This window comes from Geospiza fortis, unplaced genomic scaffold (assembly GCF_000277835.1).
Source record: "Geospiza fortis unplaced genomic scaffold, GeoFor_1.0 scaffold1, whole genome shotgun sequence".
Taxonomy (NCBI): Eukaryota; Metazoa; Chordata; class Aves; order Passeriformes; family Thraupidae; genus Geospiza; species Geospiza fortis.
The window spans coordinates 5,939,741-5,956,651 of record NW_005054320.1 but is presented as its reverse complement, the minus strand read 5'-3'; the positions used below and the strand labels follow the sequence as shown (position 1 = coordinate 5,956,651).

Genomic DNA, 16,911 nt, shown 5'->3' with positions numbered 1-16,911 from the left:
GGGCCCCGCGGGAACAGGGACAGCCTCGGCAGGCCCAGCCGGGGTTTCTGCCACGCTCCCCCTCGGAGGGTCACTTCTCTCCCGCCTCAGGTGTGTCCAAGCACTGCTGCCGCTAACGTGGCTCTTCCTCTTCGTCATGTTGAGTTACCAAAACTCCAGGACGTCCTTTACTTCATCCACATACATATATATATAAAAGTGTCTAAAGGGTGGGCATTGAGGATGAAGGCAGGCTCTTCTTGGTGGTGCCAAGCAACAGGACAAGAGGCAGCAGGCAGAAAAGGATGATGCACAGGAAGTTCCTCCTGGACATGAGGGAGAACTTTGATGTGGGGGTGACCAACCACTGGAACAGGTTGCCCAGGGTGGTTGTGGAGTCTCCCTCACTGAAGATGTTCCGGTGGACACAGTTCTGTGCCGTGTGCTCTAGGGTGACCCTGCTTGAGTAGGGAGGCTGGAACAGATGACCTGCTGTGGTCCCTTCCAGCCCAACCAATCTCGTGTATTCCTCAGGCGACAATGAGCCTTCTGTGCTCACAAACTGGGTGCCTCTTGGCACTGCCCAGTCCCTGGGCTGCCCTGGTGTAGGGCCGCTCTCCTGGTGATGGTGTGGTTGGTGTGGGTGTTGGCATGAGGAAGGCTTTCCATGGTTTTCCTCTCCAGCACATCTCTGGGTGACAGCGAGATAAACCCCATGTGTCTTGCAGCTCATGGCTGCACAATGGGTTGCTCAGGAGGATAAAGATGTGTTTGTGGCTCATCAAACAGCAGGGTCTTTCTGCCCATACAGCTGCAGTCCCACTGGGGGCTTGCTGTCATGGGTGGGGTTTTGTGGTGTTTCTCTCAACCCATCTGACAGACCCGAGGCATGGAGCCCTGGGCTGTGCTCGGGTGCAGGGGTACTTCTGGCTCTGGGGCTGTCTCCAGCCACTGCAGGCCGGTCATACAGAAACCTGTGGCTGAATCACAGCAATTGGAACAGTGCTGGGGTGGGAACAGGCCTTAGCACAAGGTGTTGGCTGCCTGCATAGGCCTGGGTTGGCTACTCCTGAAGCCTGGTGTCCTCCTGGGCAAGCGGAATACTGGTTCTGGCTTAGGTGACACAGGCATCTCAGTGTGTTCTGCTGCGTTCCCAAGCCCCAGGCTGGCCTCTGTGTGGGTCTCTGCTAAGACTTTGGATCTGACCTTTGTTTGCTCCAGCTCTTTGCCAAGGGACTTGCCAGAAGCAGCCTTCTTATGCAAATTCCAGCACCCTTGACCCTAAATACCAGCAGTCACTCTGGTGGTTCAGCAGAGCTGGGTCCAGTGGAAGCACAGAATGTTTTGTGTGATGTCTCCCATGGGTGTAGGTGGGACATACCACAATTGCTTGAGTGCTGTTGGGGAAAGGTTTTGTCTACTGCAGTATAATACAATTGGGTTTGTAGCTTTTGTCCAGGTAGCACAGCATGCACCTGTTAAGGATTCGAAGGAGTTCTGGGTTAAGCTCTCTGGGCTGAGAGATGCTATGAGACATTTTGAGTGATGGAGAATGCCCATATCCTTGGCAGAGTTATGATGCATCCTGGGCTGGGCCTGTCATGAGGAAGAGGAAACTCAGCTTTTTTCTGTCTGGGAACAGATGCTTGAGGGATGAAAAAGGAAATGAGGCAATGGAGAGGAGGCCAATGGAGGAGGGCAGCATGAGGAATATGATCCACATTGTCTCCTTAGCATGTCTGATAGCATCCAGGATGTGGTTGGGATCTGAAAGTTGCTCCCACCTCTGAGTCAGAGGCTCCCTGCTGCTGTTTCTGTGGTCTCTGTGGGTTGTAGGTTTTTTCTCTCTCTTTCCTTTTTTTTTCCCAAGAAAGCAAACTTCAGCCCTGCTTTTCTTCTGGGACGTCCCCAGGAAGGTACTGGGCTGCACAGCACCACACACAGTGCCCTGGCAGGCTGTGACCTGTGCTCCACGCTGCACCTCTGTCCCTCTGACCTGCCCTGGAGCAGGGCTCCTTGTTGTCCTGTCCTGCAGCTTTTCTTGGACCAGTCATGCTGGAACCCCCAGCAGGAGAATTCGGAGAGAGCAAATGCAAACAAAGCTGTTGAACTGTCTGTTCATCATTGCAAAGTGACGTGTGGGGTTGAAAAGTTACACGTAGACGCAGCTTCTGTCTGCTGCCCACGTCACCACTGCTACCTCATTGAATTTCTGCTAACATGTCAACAGAATATAATTGAACTTTAGCTCAAGATAGCAAATCTGTGCCCCACCAGGACTGTAAGCTTCTTTAGCACTCTGCCATCAGTGACTTCTGTATCTGGGACTGTGTAAGTCATGAAAGGGAGCTGCCCACGGCTTTGCCAGCGCTGGGAGAAAACAACACTTTATAATGTGTTGTTCCTCCAGAGGGACTCCTGAATCTATTCATTGGGACCCAGATAACCAGTGACCCTTCCCGAAAACATAGAAAGTACATTCTGGAGAGAAACTGCTGCCAGACTCTGCTCCTACCTGCTGGCAAGAGAGGTGTCCTCAGTGTGAGCGTGCTTATTGTGGAAGTGGGTAAAATGAGCCTGAGCAAGGACAGAGCAGAGCCAGCTGTTAAGCACAGCAACATAGAGACCTCTGTTAGTTTCTGAGCTCTAGAAGTTGGAGGTGGCACCTGGTGTTGTGGCTTCTATTAACCTCACAGCTCAGTCTGCAAATGCCAGTCTTGCTGTTGCCGACAAGCCAAGACCTTGACCCTTTTTCCATGTGCAGTATCTCATAAAAAGAAATTTTTCTTTTATCTTGGGGGCTCTGAGGTCACAGGGGAATGCAGGCAACACTCTTACTGATCAAGTTCCTCCTGCTGCTACTATAGTTCCTGAGACCAGCAGTTCTCCTCTTCCTGTGACCCTGGCAGCTTCTCATTTGCTCCAGTCACTGATTATAGAGCAGACTGGAGTTGCAGAAATCTAGAAATGCTTCTTGGATTTCCAGGGAATGTCTGAGCTGTAATGAGTTTTTCTTTTTTTTTTAATATTCTTGATAACTAAGCCTCATGTCTTTCCTCTGCACCCTATATTTTCTTGTTTTAGTTTTTGAAGGGGCAGCATGTCAGTTTTAGTGAAGGCCAGGAATATAGCAGGTAAGGAGTCTGTGTGTGTGGTAAAGTGGAAAATATAAAAAGCTGATGGGTCTGAGTTGCCAAAGGAGAAGGAACACGCTGGTGACTATGAATGCGAACGTCCTGCAACGGGAGGTGTGTGTCACGTGTTGTTACACACCAGGAAGATAATAAATCCACCACTTCACACAAGCTGTATTTGGGTCATTGTGCAGAAACTTCCCTGATGTGTTCCTGGTGTCCTGGCAAGGTAATGAACTTGGTGGTAAGAACCACAGCCAGTCCTGCTGCTGTTGTGTCCTGCTCCTTCTGGCTTCAGCCATCTGCCCCATCCTTGCCCACACAGATGTTTTGTGTGCAGTGCAAGATCCTGCGTGGAAAGTGAGGGCTGTGCTCCTGATTACTGGTTGTCTCCTAGGCTGTTGTGGAAGGACCGCCAACATGCTTGGAAACTTCCTTTGCATGGCTTCATAAGTGTATGATCATGATTGCTCTGGTGATGGCAGTAGGATGATGCTGATCATAGCAAGCTGGCACCAGGGATGAATAACCTCTGCTGCATGTTTTCCATTAGGAAAATTCAGTGCTCTTTCATCATAGTTTCACTGGAAGCATCGAGTGTGACCAGCAATAGCCTCATGTGTTTCTGAGACATGTAGGTGTTCACCCTGCTGAGGGCTTTTCCTTGATCACGTTGAGGCCATGTCAGGTCCTTCTGTATGCCCAGCATCCCCAGTTCCTGTCAGCTGGTGTGTCAGTACCATGCAACACCTGAGTATTAGCTCTTGCTGTGAATTTAGGGTGAGGAATGCACAAGACATGTGAGAACAGCCGTCTTTGCATTGCGTTCCTGTTTGTTGCCTGGGGTGAGGAATGCACAAGACATGTGAGAGCAGCCGTCTTTGCATTGCATTCCTGTTTGTTGCCTCATAAAATACAAGCTTAGCATAGGCAGCCACAAGTGTTATCTTCTCTGTAGTTCTCCCTGCTGACCTTGCTGTGTTTCCAGTGGGAGATGTTATGGTCAGTCACTCTCTCTCAGACTCAGTTCACACCCCTCAGCAGCTCCTGAGCTGTGATCTGCAGAGACATCCCATTGCACGTTGGTTCTACATGTCCTCCCTCTGCTGATCCAACTGGGGATGCGCTGTGGGGCAAGGTGTATTACAACTGGTGAGTTACAAATGTGGACATCTACTTGTGTCTATCCTGGAACAAAATTTGTAGGGCAAATCTGGTCAGACATAGCTCTGATCTTCATGGTGCAGCTGTGAGTTTTGGCTTAAAGCGTGCAAGATCTACCCTGATCAGCGTGCAGGCCTGGGCAAATGTCCTGGAAGTGTCCTGTAAAATGAATAATTCTCAAAGGCTTAGTGAAATGCCGCTGATACTTCAAGTCTCCCATGGGAATTTTGAGTTTAGTCATACTCTTCTGGTGAATACTCTCATGCTCTGTAGAGCACCGGGAGCAGGCAGAGCTTGGAAAAGACCCGTGCACGTTCCTTTCCTTCTTGCTGGTATTCCTCTAATAAAGCCTGGCTGTGCCAGGGCTGGGATCAAAGCCCTCAAACACCCAACTGGATTCATACAAGGTTTGTGTAAAGGCTTAGATGCATTGAAAACCAGAGCGTTTGCTTTCATTCGTGGGTAGCATTAAGCATGTTAGACAAGCTGTTAGTGTGGGAAAAAGGGCAAGCAGAGCTTTGATAAAGATACAGCATTAGGAAATCTGCTTGCTGTCTCCCTTCTTCTTCCCCTCTTCAAACGTTTTGCAAATAGCGTTCAGACGACCGTTTGATCTTAAATTTGCGTGTCAGCAAAGGCTATGCAGTTCTCTCAGGAATTAGCAAATCGTAGAACAGGGTTAACAGGAGTGTATTGTGGGCTGCTTTGAAATTCCTCCCTTGCATGAGCCTCAAAACTGCCCTGGAAATTTCTTGCTAAAAAGTTTATCTTAAAAAGACCCGGAGCTATTTCAGGCACCATTGCTGGTTTGGGTTTTGTTATATTACCTATTTAGATGCATCTGTTTGATGTCAGCTGTTAAATTTTATCCAAAGAAGCATCTGTGGGGAAACAGGGTGGATTGAAAATTTGAGTATCTCCTATGCCTGAAGATATTATCCCCTTGAAATATGACTATGGGAGTGTTGTGTTAATTGATAGGGTATTAAAAAATACCTCTAGTGCTCAGAGTGGCTCTTCTTATTTACTGAATGTTTGGGGGCTTTTGGATTTGATTTGTGCTATATGATGACCTGAAAACATCAAGGACATACTCAAGCGAGAAGGTGCAGTCTCTTTGCATGTTAAACTTTGCTGCCACCCCCTGAATTGATCATAGTTGTTTGAGCATTTCTCCACTCATTTCCTAGTAGGTAAAAGTATTTTCATTGCCATCCTACAGCCCAGTGGTGTGAAATACGCTGCTAGAGAGGAGCACCACATGATGGGCTCAGCGTGCTGGCTGTTCTTGGCAGCAATTAGGACGGGTTGTGCTGAGCAGGGGGCTGCTGGGTGTGAGGCTGAAAGGAACTCTGGCCTTTTATTAGTGTATTTGTCAACATTGCTAAAAGGCAGGAGAGAAAGTGTCAACCCTCATTAGTAACTCTGTCACATGGTTGTTGGGGTTTTTTTTCAGATTCTGTTGAAATTGATTTTGTTAGTGTTTGTCCCCTCTTGAAACTCTTTCAGCCGAGTCTGTGTGGCAGGTTGGAAGTAAATCACTCATTCTAGCCTCAAAAATTGGAACTGAGCTTATGTTCGTTTGATGATAGTTGATCTCTGTCTTTTTGAAGATTCTGGAATTTTGAAAGTGCAGAAAGAAATCCAGTTCTACCTCTGTGTACACAGCAGTTCACAAGACCTTAGCTGATCGATCAAAACGACTGTACAGATTAATGATTGTCAGAGGGACTAGGTCTAAGTGTGAAAGGTTAGTTAGAAGCATTCACCTAGCTCAGTGCCATCCCTGCTGTGGTCCTCCTGCAAAAACCTGGGCTAAATGTTGTGGATTGCCTTACTGCAGGCTCTTGTGTGAAGAGGGCAGAGCTGAGCAGTGCTTTTGCTTGTCTTACCGAGCAGCAAACTGCCCTGCCCTGAGCAGGACAGCTCAAGAGCCAGCATCACCTTTGCCTCCAGATACAGGCTTAGTGTGAGTGTGACACAAATCTCAGGCCAGGAGCAGATGAGGTGGGAACAAACTGCATCCCAGTGCTGTGGTCAGTGCTCTTGATAAAAGGGTCATGCCTCTTGAAAATCATTTCCTGTGTCATGGTTAACTTTGCTCAGACAATTCTTGACGCTTCAGTTTGATGCAGAAATGGCTGTTGTTGATTCCTAGATCCTTCTTCCTAGCAAATGGTACTTAGAGGGATGGGAGTTACGGATTTTGTTTTCCGGCTGAGAGCAGTATTTCAGTGGAAGCTATATCTTTCCTGTGTTTTAAATAAGTTTCTTTGTTGTTTCAAAACCCCCTCCCTGTGTTTTTTAAATAAATTACTCATCTAATCAATACCATAAGTTGATGTGGAAATTCTAAATTTGCTGTACCAGACTGGGCCCCATGAGTTTTCAGTCTACTGACCCCAAAAAGGTGATTCAGAAGATGAGTAAAAAGAAAACATTTTTTAAGAAGCATTTTGTTGCCAGTGAAGGAGTTACCTTATTTAGTGGGTTTTTAGTTAGAGACCGTTTGTATTCTGATGTTAGGTCTTTATATCTTTCCTGGTATCACTGAGTGTTCTCATTACAGACATTACAAAGAACAGATTTGAAGCTGTAAGAAGTTTGTAGGCAGTGTTTTTGTACACTTAGTTTGTACAGTAGGCTGCTCTTGAAACATATGCATTTTATACCTTGAAATGAATTCCCAAAACATTTTTACTGGAAAACTTGTGCCCTCTTCTCCTTCCCTGGTAGGAGATGCCTACCTTTCTTTATGCCATGTCACTTTACTGGCATTAGTGTCCTCAAACACAAAGGATGAGGAGTTAATTATTCACTTTTCCTAGGAAGTGCAAACTCATACACATCTAAACCTTGTTTAAATATTGAAATCCACATTGCTAGAATTCCCTTGCCCAACAGCTTTTGGTGTGAGCTCCAGCACTGTAATGGAGTTAGGAATTGTATGGAATTGTATACTCAGCAGTTAAGTCCATAATGAGGGCCAAGCAGCCTAAATCCACCTCAGGAAATAATGGAGGTTTGAAGGAGGAATTTTGGTAAAAACTCAGGGCTTTGTTAGGGGATCAAAAGTTAATTAAAAATAATCTTTCCTTGACATGGTCTGCACAGCAGCCTTCCTCCTACCCCCTCAACATAAAAGTTGTTGGAGTAGAAGAGAGGTTAAGGTTACTTTGAAGCAATGGCAATTGGTGGTGGTTTTTCACTGTACACTTTCTTGCACCTCCAGAGTAACCTCCAAATGCGCTGTCCCACTTGGTCTGTAGTTACTGCCTTCCATGTAATCAAATTCAGTTTAAGACTTAATTTTCTGCCCACTTTGTCCAATTTCTATTATTTAGCTTGCCTTTGACATACTTGAAAAATATAAGGGAATCCAGGGAAAGCTGAGCCCTGGAAGCATCTCCTGGTGTGTTGCAAAGGTCTGTCATTCTGTCCTTGCTGCTGGGCAAGTGCATTTGTGCTGCAGTAGTGGCCTCTGTAGCCCAAGCAGATGCTGTCATTGGATCTCTGGGGTTCAAGTTTCTTGCAAGAACTGAGTGAAATAGACTCACTCTGCTGTTCTCCTGCTCCATCCCAGGGGAAGTCTCAGGGGGGAGCTTCTCTGCGCTCCACATATGCTGTGGTACAGAGTTTCAGGGCTCAGACCTTGTCTGGGTGGACCACCATGCCCTTTGGGTGCTCTCTGTTCCTTGTGTTTCTGTTGCCACTTGTATCCATAGCATTTCTCTGTTGCTGGGGTGAGATGAAGGTGTCTCCTACTCCAAGGAAGTTATAACCTATACTTAAAGAAAGGCAGATGGAGCCTGGATGAGTTCACTTTCCCTGGCCTGTGGGCAATGCTTGCTGGATCAGAGAAGGCCAAGGTGCTTTGTAGTTAGGCAGCCTGAGTGTGTACTGGAGATGCTGAACCAGGACTGTGCGATCCACCTTTTTCAAACATGGGAAAAAATGTTGGCTGGACTGTGGTTAGCAAGATGTACCCAAACTGAGCCTGCCTTTGCTCCTCTTTCAGACAACATCTGAGAACATGTAAAGAAAGCTACTTGAGTCTGTGGAATGGGGACTTAAAGCTATTATGCCAAAGAGAAATGCTTGCCAATTTTTCTTCCTAGAAGGGCAGAGATACACAGCACATACTGGCTACTCCTGGCAGAAGGGGTTTAGTGCCTCTCTCTGTTCCTGTGTCCCATCCACTGAGTTTTCACAGGACATCCAGTGATTCTTTTATTTGGGCCCAAACTGCAGTGAAGCCCAGCTATGGTTTCTGGTTTGGGTTTCATGACTTCAGAGTAGTGAAATCAATCTCTGAGAAATTGCATGTGTGTACTTGTGTGACTTAGGTGCACTCGTGTGCTGTTGTGTGCTGTTGCAGCTGTGGTGTTGGTGTGTGAATTGTATCTAAGGGGGACTGGCTGCCTCTGACTAATGGTTCCAGTTAGTCACCGAGGAGTCAGATGATTCCACAAAGAGCAACTAGTGCTGGTGCAGGGGCAGGATTTCCAGGGAGAGACACTGTGCTTGTGCTTCACTCCTGCTGGAACTGAGAGCTCCCACTGCCTGCCACTGGCTGCCACGATCTGTGGAGGTGCTGCAGACCTTGTGTTTGCAGGCTGCATATCCTTGGAAATAGGAGCAGGAGCTTTGCATAAGGGGTTGGTGTAGGAATACACAGTTGTCTTGTGCCTACCTGCAGGTGTAATGGTAACTGCAGGAGTTTGGAGGTAAAAATCTCAACATTATCTATTGTGAAACAGCAGCTCTGTTGTAATTTTGATGTGCAACTCAGCTTTTTTTCCTGCTCTCAGCAAATTAACTCATAGGTAGTCATCTGTCAATTTCCTTTAAGAAATGCAGTAGCTGTGAAAACTCAGGTGTTAAAGGAAACTTGAAATTAATGAAATAATGCACTCTTTTCTCTTCTGTTTTTCAGTTTAGAGTTTCTATACCTTGGAGGGAATTTCATTACAGCAATTCCACCTGAATTAGCAAAACTGCCTTCTCTGAGGTATCTAGTTCTGTGTGACAACAAGATCCAGAGCATTCCACCTCAGCTGGCACAGTGAGTATTTACTGTCATCAACCACCATCTGTAATTAACTCCTTAAACTTTTACTTCTGTGCATGTGGATAAAAGTACCTGGGAGGACCTATTTGTCCTTCAGTTTGTTAGTGTGACTGGATTTCAAAAAGAACATCCTTGGCATGCTGCATGGCAGGCAGACCATGAATATATGATCTGGAAAACTTAATGAAAGGGTTATGTTAAAAAGCCATCACCAAGATTGCACCTTACAGTGAATTGATAGTTTTGTATAGAGGACCCTGAAAAGTACCTGGGCAACTCGGAAAAATTAAATTGCTACCTTAATAAGTAAGAATGGTACTGTTGTATTAGTAATGAATGCTGGGTGGGTTTTGCCTTTCACCCAAAACCTTTTTGTGTGTATTTTTGTCTTGTCTTGTCTTTGTATTTTTTGTCTCTATGTTCCCTTGACATTCCTTACCTTAGGATCTCAGAGTGTTTGTGTAATCCTATAGCATACTTCTAGTGGCTAGGTTACTCCTTCATCTGTTCATAATGGGGGGAAGAGGACACTGCAGTTCTGTATGTGCAGCCTGAGATGGGAGGTGAAGATGGGAGGTATAGCTGTAACCCTAAAAACAATTGAATGGCAGCATGGAGTTCTCCAAGTTGGAATTTGGTGGTGTAGTGGGATTATTCATAAAGTACAATGTCTTGTAACTTTTACAAGTTTTGGAGCAGCCCTGGATCCTGTGCTGGAGCATTGCTTTGTGCTTCCAGAGAGCGGAAAGCCTCATCCAAAAGTAAAATAATTGCTTGTCCCCTGTGCCGCTGCTGGCCTGGCCTGACCTCGTTCAGATCTGGTGGTATCAGCGTGAGGTGGTGCAGCTGCAAGCAATGAAAACATGGGGCTTCCCAGGGCTGGCTCCCTCCCAGCAGTCATCTTTAATGCATGAGACAGAGCAGGTGACTTATTCAGAGCACTGCATGGACTGTTCTTGATGCATGTGCTGGGTACAAGGAGACATTATGTCCCCTGAAAGCACTCAGTTTGTACACTTTTGTTCTACCTTTTTTGGGGTGTGTGCAGGGAATACTGAGAGGGATAGCAGCATGTTTAAGACTGTGTTTCTTTAGCAGGTATTCTGGTGCTGAGCTGAGTTTTCAAGTGCATTGTGTGTACTGGAGTAAGAACAGTTCTTTAGCATGAATTTATGTTTTAAAAGGGGGAAAAAACAAAAAGAAATTGGTGGGAGCTGGGAGAGTAATTAGGCCTGCTTAATGCAGTTGTGGGGCAATTTTGCTTGCACATCTTGACAGGGTATCCATCTCCATCCTTAGGCTGCATTCCCTGCGTTCCCTTAGCCTGCACAATAACCTGCTGACTTACCTTCCCCGAGAGATCCTTAACCTGGTTCACCTGGACGAGCTGAGCTTGCGTGGGAACCCGCTGGTGGTGCGCTTTGTGCGCGACCTGACCTACAACCCCCCGAGCCTGCAGGAGCTGGCTGGGCGCACCATTAAAACTCGCAACGTTCCCTACGCTCCCAGCGACCTCCCAGAGAGCCTTGTCCGCTACCTGAGCTTGGCCAGCAACTGCCCCAATCCTAAATGTGGGGGTAAGTTCACTTGACAGCTCTGCTTCCTGCTCTTACCTTATGGTTTCCTTTCCCTCTGACTTGCCCTGACTTTATAAGCTCACTCAGGTTCAAAGTGTTACTCACTGCAGCCACATTCTGGCTGTATTTCCCTGGCTCCAGGTCTCCTGGAAGCTTGTCTTTAAGGAGCTTTGTTCACTTAGGAACAGTATTCAGAGTTGCAGTGCTGGTTTACTGTATTTGCATGGGAATGTAAGACAGCACTTCTGTCAGAGTCTTTGTAGCTCATCTCAGCACTCCACTGTGGTTTTATGATTGGAAGCTTCCGATCCACTTGCCCTGAAATAGCTCAGAGCAAGTGATGGACAGCAGAAGTTTTGCACACACTCTTGCTGAATGGTGAGCATCATTTCTGGGTGGAAGAGAGGAGAGTGGCTCTAATGCTTAGCACTTACCAACAGCAACTCTAGCTTGGGACCACTAGTCTGCAGTTCTTGGAATGAGAGGACTTCCTAAAACAGCCTGGAATACTTGGGCTTAATCTGGCTCAGTCTTAATATTTAACCAGAGAAAATGATCTGCACATTTAGCATTTAGAAGATTAAGGGGGAAAAAATCATTAATTAGTATCTTACCCTGCAGTCATAATGCAAGCTGTTATCTTCTTACAGGACAATATCAAAGCATGCTCCATAAGCAAAGATGGAAGGGCTGGGACTTATATCGGGAGGGAAAGAAAAGTTTCTTTTTTTAAGAGTTTTGCACAGCTTGGATAACAGTGCTTTTGTGCTTTTTCACTATGCCATATGAACTTGCACAGTACTGCAGCATTGCTCTAGCACTGCAGGAGAAAAGTTTTCTCCTGACCAGCTAGGACTTTAAACACTGCTGGAAACTTCTGAAAATGTCAGCGTCTAAAATCACTTGCTGTGACAGGAAGAGAACATAATTGTGTGTTACAGCAAGACTGTTGCCATGGAAAGTAGCATCCAAGCTCAGCATGGTGGCTTCACTCAAGCAGAAGAAAAGTAGAACTGTGAAGGTCTATTTGCGAATGCATTTTTACTAGCTGGTAGAAGAGGTTTTACAAGTTTGAAAGTAGAGTGCATTAATTCACTTGACGTTTAAGAAGTTTGCAAGTTCCCAGCCTGAGTTTTCTTCCTAATGGTTAGAAGAAATTGCTGCATTATTTGGACATAACTGCCCTGTGTCTTTATGTGAAAAGTATGCTGTTCTGAGTCACCTACCAAATACAGTTTTACAGGAATTTTTTACTAAGAAAAGAAATTTCACATTTTCAGAGGTATCCTGGTTCCTTCTCTTCCACCAGTATCCCTTGTGCTCCCACATATAATGCAGTGCAGTGCCAGTGAAATCCTAACTGAAGGCATATGCTCCAGGCAGAAGAGCCCTGTGGAGTGTGCAGGTGCCTGGGCACAGGGTCTCATGTCTTTCTGTTCCCTCTCCCTCACAGGTGTGTACTTTGACAGCTGCGTCAGACAGATCAAGTTCGTTGACTTCTGTGGGAAGTATCGGCTCCCGCTGATGCACTACCTGTGCTCCCCAGAGTGCTCCTCTCCCTACAGCTCTGCCTCCCAGAGCTCCACTTCCCAGAGCGAGTCTGACTCTGAGGATGAGGCCAGCGTCGCCGCGCACAGGATGCAGAAAGTCCTTCTGGGATAACGGGCAGCCGCGGGGGAAGACGGGAAGGAAAATGGATTTGAAAAGTAATAATGGAATCGTGAAGCATGAGCCACCGGCCTGAAGAGCTTATGAGAAATTGTCCTCAAGTCCATGCAGGGACAGAACATCTTAGCAAGCCTGGACTTGCTTGGTGCAGTGCTGCTTAGGAGATCTAACTCAGTAGCATGCTGCCTGTAGGTTGCCTGGGGTTGTTAGAAATGTCTCCTGGCTGGGAGGCACCTCCTGCCTCAGATGAGCTGGGAGAGGGATTTGTTCTCACTGGCGGATTCAGAAGGATTTTAATATATGAAACTTGACTGGACTTCAGTCATCCTGCAGAGCAAAGGAGACTGTCCAGATCCTTTAACACTGTGGTAAATCAGAAACAGGCTAATGATGCCATGTGAGTATGTATGGACCCCAGTGTTTTATATAGCAGTTTGATTCCTTTCTGCCTCCTTTGATCTCAGTTACAGATTTTACACTCATCCACTGAAAATGAAAGTTGAATTTTTTTTATTCAGGACTAGATTTTTCCAAACTCTGGTTACTCTTCCTTTGCCTAGAGGTGTAGGGTTTCTGTACTGTTACAGATGTTATAGCCATCATAGAACTGAGCCACCTTTTTTCTCCCTTGTTATACTGAGCTGCTCTTAATGTCTCCTTCTAACAATATTTGTTATTTTTCTTCCTTCTCCCTCTTCCCATTACACCTGAAGTGTTGCTGTCTTTATGGTGCCTTCAGAAAACAGACATTTTGTTCTGTTATAATTGGTATTACTTCAGACTTATGGCCTGTGCAAGAGACCAGATGTGATGCTCTGTATCATACTTTTGAGTCTCAGCTTATTGGAGCAAATCTGCCTTTATAGCTGTGAACTGTAGGAATGGTCTCAATTGACATTTTTTGTTTATAAACAGCCACATTTCCCCACAGTTTGCTCTGCTGTGCTTGGTAGAGTTACTTTCCATCTTTAAGGTCACGGGCCTAAGGTACATAGCAGCTCAGTGAATTGAAACACCCAGAGAAGTGCTGTGGAGAATGTCCTTTTTTCCTGATTCCTAACAGGAGAGGAAAAACTGGTAGGGAGGCAAAGGCATGTTATCTGAGCTTCTTGCACAAGGTGCTTTTGAAATGTCTTCCTTATTTGTTTGCCTTTGCTCTCGTGGCAATAGCTTAGGCAGTCTCTTGATGGTTCAAATAATATACTCAGTTTTCTTAAACTATGTTTAAGGGAAAGCTGCAGAAAATAGCTCTGAATTTTTAAGAATCAAGAAATATCTTATAAAATTAATATTACAAATTGACAGCTATCTGTAAATTACTTTATGAGGCTGTTGTGTGCTTCACTCAGTGAGAGCTGCCCCTTCATTAATATTTCATGGTAGACAGTCCTTTTGATGCAGTTTCTGATAGAGTAAATCCAACTGTGCCTTTGAATGCATGAACAGAGCAAAACTATCATGTTAAGAAGCTGAAATGAAAAAGAAAAACTTTCTAAACCCTCTTTGGCCCTAAAGGATAATTAAAAAACCTGTGTTTCTCTCCTGCATTCAGAAAACACATATACCTATTTGAACATCTTATGGCAGCTCTGTGTTAATGGTCCTGTTTAATTATGTTTGACACTTTATGTATTAAAGCACTTTGATAATTCTGCTCTTTATAACTAGCTTTAGTGATTTTTTTTTAAATTAGACTACAATTTTTGCTTTCATGTGACCTGAAGAACGTGGTCTGTGAAACTTTGTATGTTCCAGTCTGTCTTGGTGTGCAAGTTGAATTTCTTGCCTTGCATTTCCTTGACAGAACTCTTTATTTCCCCAGTTTCCCTTGGAAAGAACTGGAATTTGAAATTATCTGATAGTAAAATAGTACCCTGTCCATTGTTAACCATTGCAACTTAGTTCCCACAGACACATGTGATTCCCTGTGTGCATTGATCCACAAAGAATTAATTGCATGTGCTCTATGCCTTTCCAAATAATTTTTAAAGTATATTTTTAAGACCCAGTGAGGTGTATGTGCCAAGCAACTGGATGTCACTTTAGCAGATTCTATGAGGCTTGCTTGGGAAGAAGAACCTAGAGGTTTTGAGAGAAACCAATTGCATGCTGTTAGTGAAATTGCAACCAGTGAGTGGCCTGTTTTGTTCACCTCCTCTTTCAGATGCTTCTTGCTGTCCCAAGTGAACACAGGCACAGCAATGCTGAATGACAGTAAGATGATTCCAGAGCCACAATTTTAACTTGCCTGCTGGTATAACCATAGCAATCAACTGAGTGATCTAGAGCTTGACACTCCTGCCAGCAAAAGTGAGCCACACAAGTTGAGATCTCAAGATCTTTTGAGCTCAGGGCCATGAGGTACCTCCTTCCTTTCTTGTCTTTAGCAGCAGCTGCCTTGAAGTCATGAATTTTTTCACTTCACAAAGCTAGATTTCATCAGAGTTCCTGCTTGCACAGTAGCACCTCTGTGTGTGATGACTTCAGACCAGTGGTGGCTGGTTCTAATTTAGGTCGATCCTTAACTGCGTTTCTTTCCTAACTGAACAGGCATCCCACTTCTGCCCAAATATTATATGGTCTGTTAGGGTAATCTTTGTTTTTTCACAGATTCTTCACTGTAGCCAGGTCAAAACTTGACAGCTTATGCAGTTGATATCTATGCATTTTTAGACTTGATAAAATGTGTCTTAAAAAATTTATATATATATATATTCCTGAATATAGCTACCAAGTTTTCTTTTTGCTGCTGGGCTTTAAAGTGCAATTCAAGCCAGAATTTAAAACAATCAAGAACTTGTATGAAAAACAAATTGTTGGTTGGTTGGGTTTGAGGTTTTTTCCCTCTGAGGTAGTTTTGAGAGGACTAGGGATGCAGATATATACTGTAGTGCCTAACACATTGAGCCCCTGTGAATTGTTTTTCAGCAATTGTTCACCCCCAAAGACTTGAAAATGTACAGGGCAATAAAATAGGTGAGACACAACTTGAAAATACGCAGGATGATAGGCACTAGTTTTGCCATCCCCTTCTCGGGGGCCCTGAGAATTAGGCAGTGGTTTTGCCACTGTTTGTTTTCTGTCAGTTTTTAGCAGATTTCAGCTCCTGAAGATGCATCTTCAAGTGAAGTCTGCAGTCATTGTTTTGGTATCAGTCCCCTTGTTGCTGCAGGAGCCCAGCAGGACCAGCTTTTGAAGCTGTTCTTAAGCTGAGACACAAGCATGTAAAGGAAAAGTTGCTCATTCCTTCTTCCATGTGGGGCCTGGGGCCCTGCCTGCATTCATCTGCTGCCCCACCAAGCCTGTGCCAGGGAGAGCTGCTGGTGTGTTTCTGAATGCAGGTACTTGATGGGAACAGTGGGGTCGTGTTAAAAAGAAGCAAAATATCAATTTGATGGGAAGCAACTTAGACAGTTGCCAATTCTTTTATGTTTCTCTTTAATAAGAGGTGAGACCTGAGGAAGTCAGTAATGAATATTTAAACATACTCTGAAGTGGCCAGATGCAGTTTTTCATGGGCTTCTGTCCTGGTCATTTTAAGTCTTTGAAATCTTCTGTTGAATTATAATGGGAGTGGGGGGGAGGGAAGGGAGAACCAACTTCTTTTTGTTCCTTACTCTTGTTGGCAATAATGAATGGAAGGAATTTAATCCAATGAAAGTAATGAAACTTAATCCTTGCAATGCATCTTTGTTGCCCAGTTCAAAGAACTATTTTAATGCATCTTATTCACACCATGCCCTCCCTCCCCAACTGAAGACACTTCAAATAGACTGCTCCAGAGTGCACACTAATACAGCAGTAACTCTGTCTTGGAAACCTTTCTATTGATTATTTCACTTGCTTGCCTGACTAGAGAATTGATCATTTACTGACCAGAACACTAAGGGTAGAAAGGGTTCTCATCCAGCCCTCTTGTTGAATTTTTATCTAAGCATTTGTTTTAGGACATCTTAAAGTGCCTTACGATTTTAAAACTGTATTTTGCCTGAAACATATGAATGTAGACTCTCTCTAACAGTATTTCATTATAAGCTGTAAAACAAATTGCAAACACTAAACCTACAAAAATTTTATTTCTGCTGTTGTCTGTCCATTATTTCCCAACATCTCAGTTTTGGTGTTTCTGCAGACAGAACTCTTGTAGGATTGGGAGCAATAAAATGGGGCTGTACGTGGTTGGGGAGTGGGTGGGATTTGACCTGTGCTGTGTAAAACCAAGAGTAGGTGAGACTTCCAAAGGGACTGCTGAGACTCCTGGCTCTTGGAGCCCACTTGTGACAGAGCAGTGTGTGTTACAGAACCAGACCCTGTTTTA

The 16,911-nt window shown here is 44.9% G+C and overlaps 1 protein-coding gene across 1 annotated transcript; it reads left to right on the top strand.

The window, feature by feature from the left end:
- Positions 1-287: 287 nt before the first annotated feature.
- On the top strand, positions 288-16,669 carry LRRC58 (leucine rich repeat containing 58). Its single transcript, XM_014306830.2, has 4 exons — positions 288-445; positions 9,214-9,342; positions 10,648-10,925; positions 12,379-16,669. The coding sequence occupies exons 1-4, from the start codon at positions 288-290 to the stop codon at positions 12,585-12,587; spliced, it is 774 nt and encodes a 257-aa protein (XP_014162305.1). The 3' UTR covers positions 12,588-16,669.
- The last annotated feature ends 242 nt before the right edge of the window (positions 16,670-16,911 follow it).

What these genes read in the sequence shown, in the direction of transcription:
- LRRC58 (XM_014306830.2), top strand. Translation starts at nt 288, where the DNA reads ATGCACAGGAAGTTCCTCCTGGACATGAGGGAGAACTTTGATGTGGGG. An exon ending in TCTAGGGTGACCCTGCTTGA is followed by an intron (nt 446 to 9,213) that starts GTAGGGAGGCTG and finishes TCTGTTTTTCAG; the next exon opens with TTTAGAGTTTCTATACCTTG. An exon ending in CCCCAATCCTAAATGTGGGG is followed by an intron (nt 10,926 to 12,378) that starts GTAAGTTCACTT and finishes TCTCCCTCACAG; the next exon opens with GTGTGTACTTTGACAGCTGC.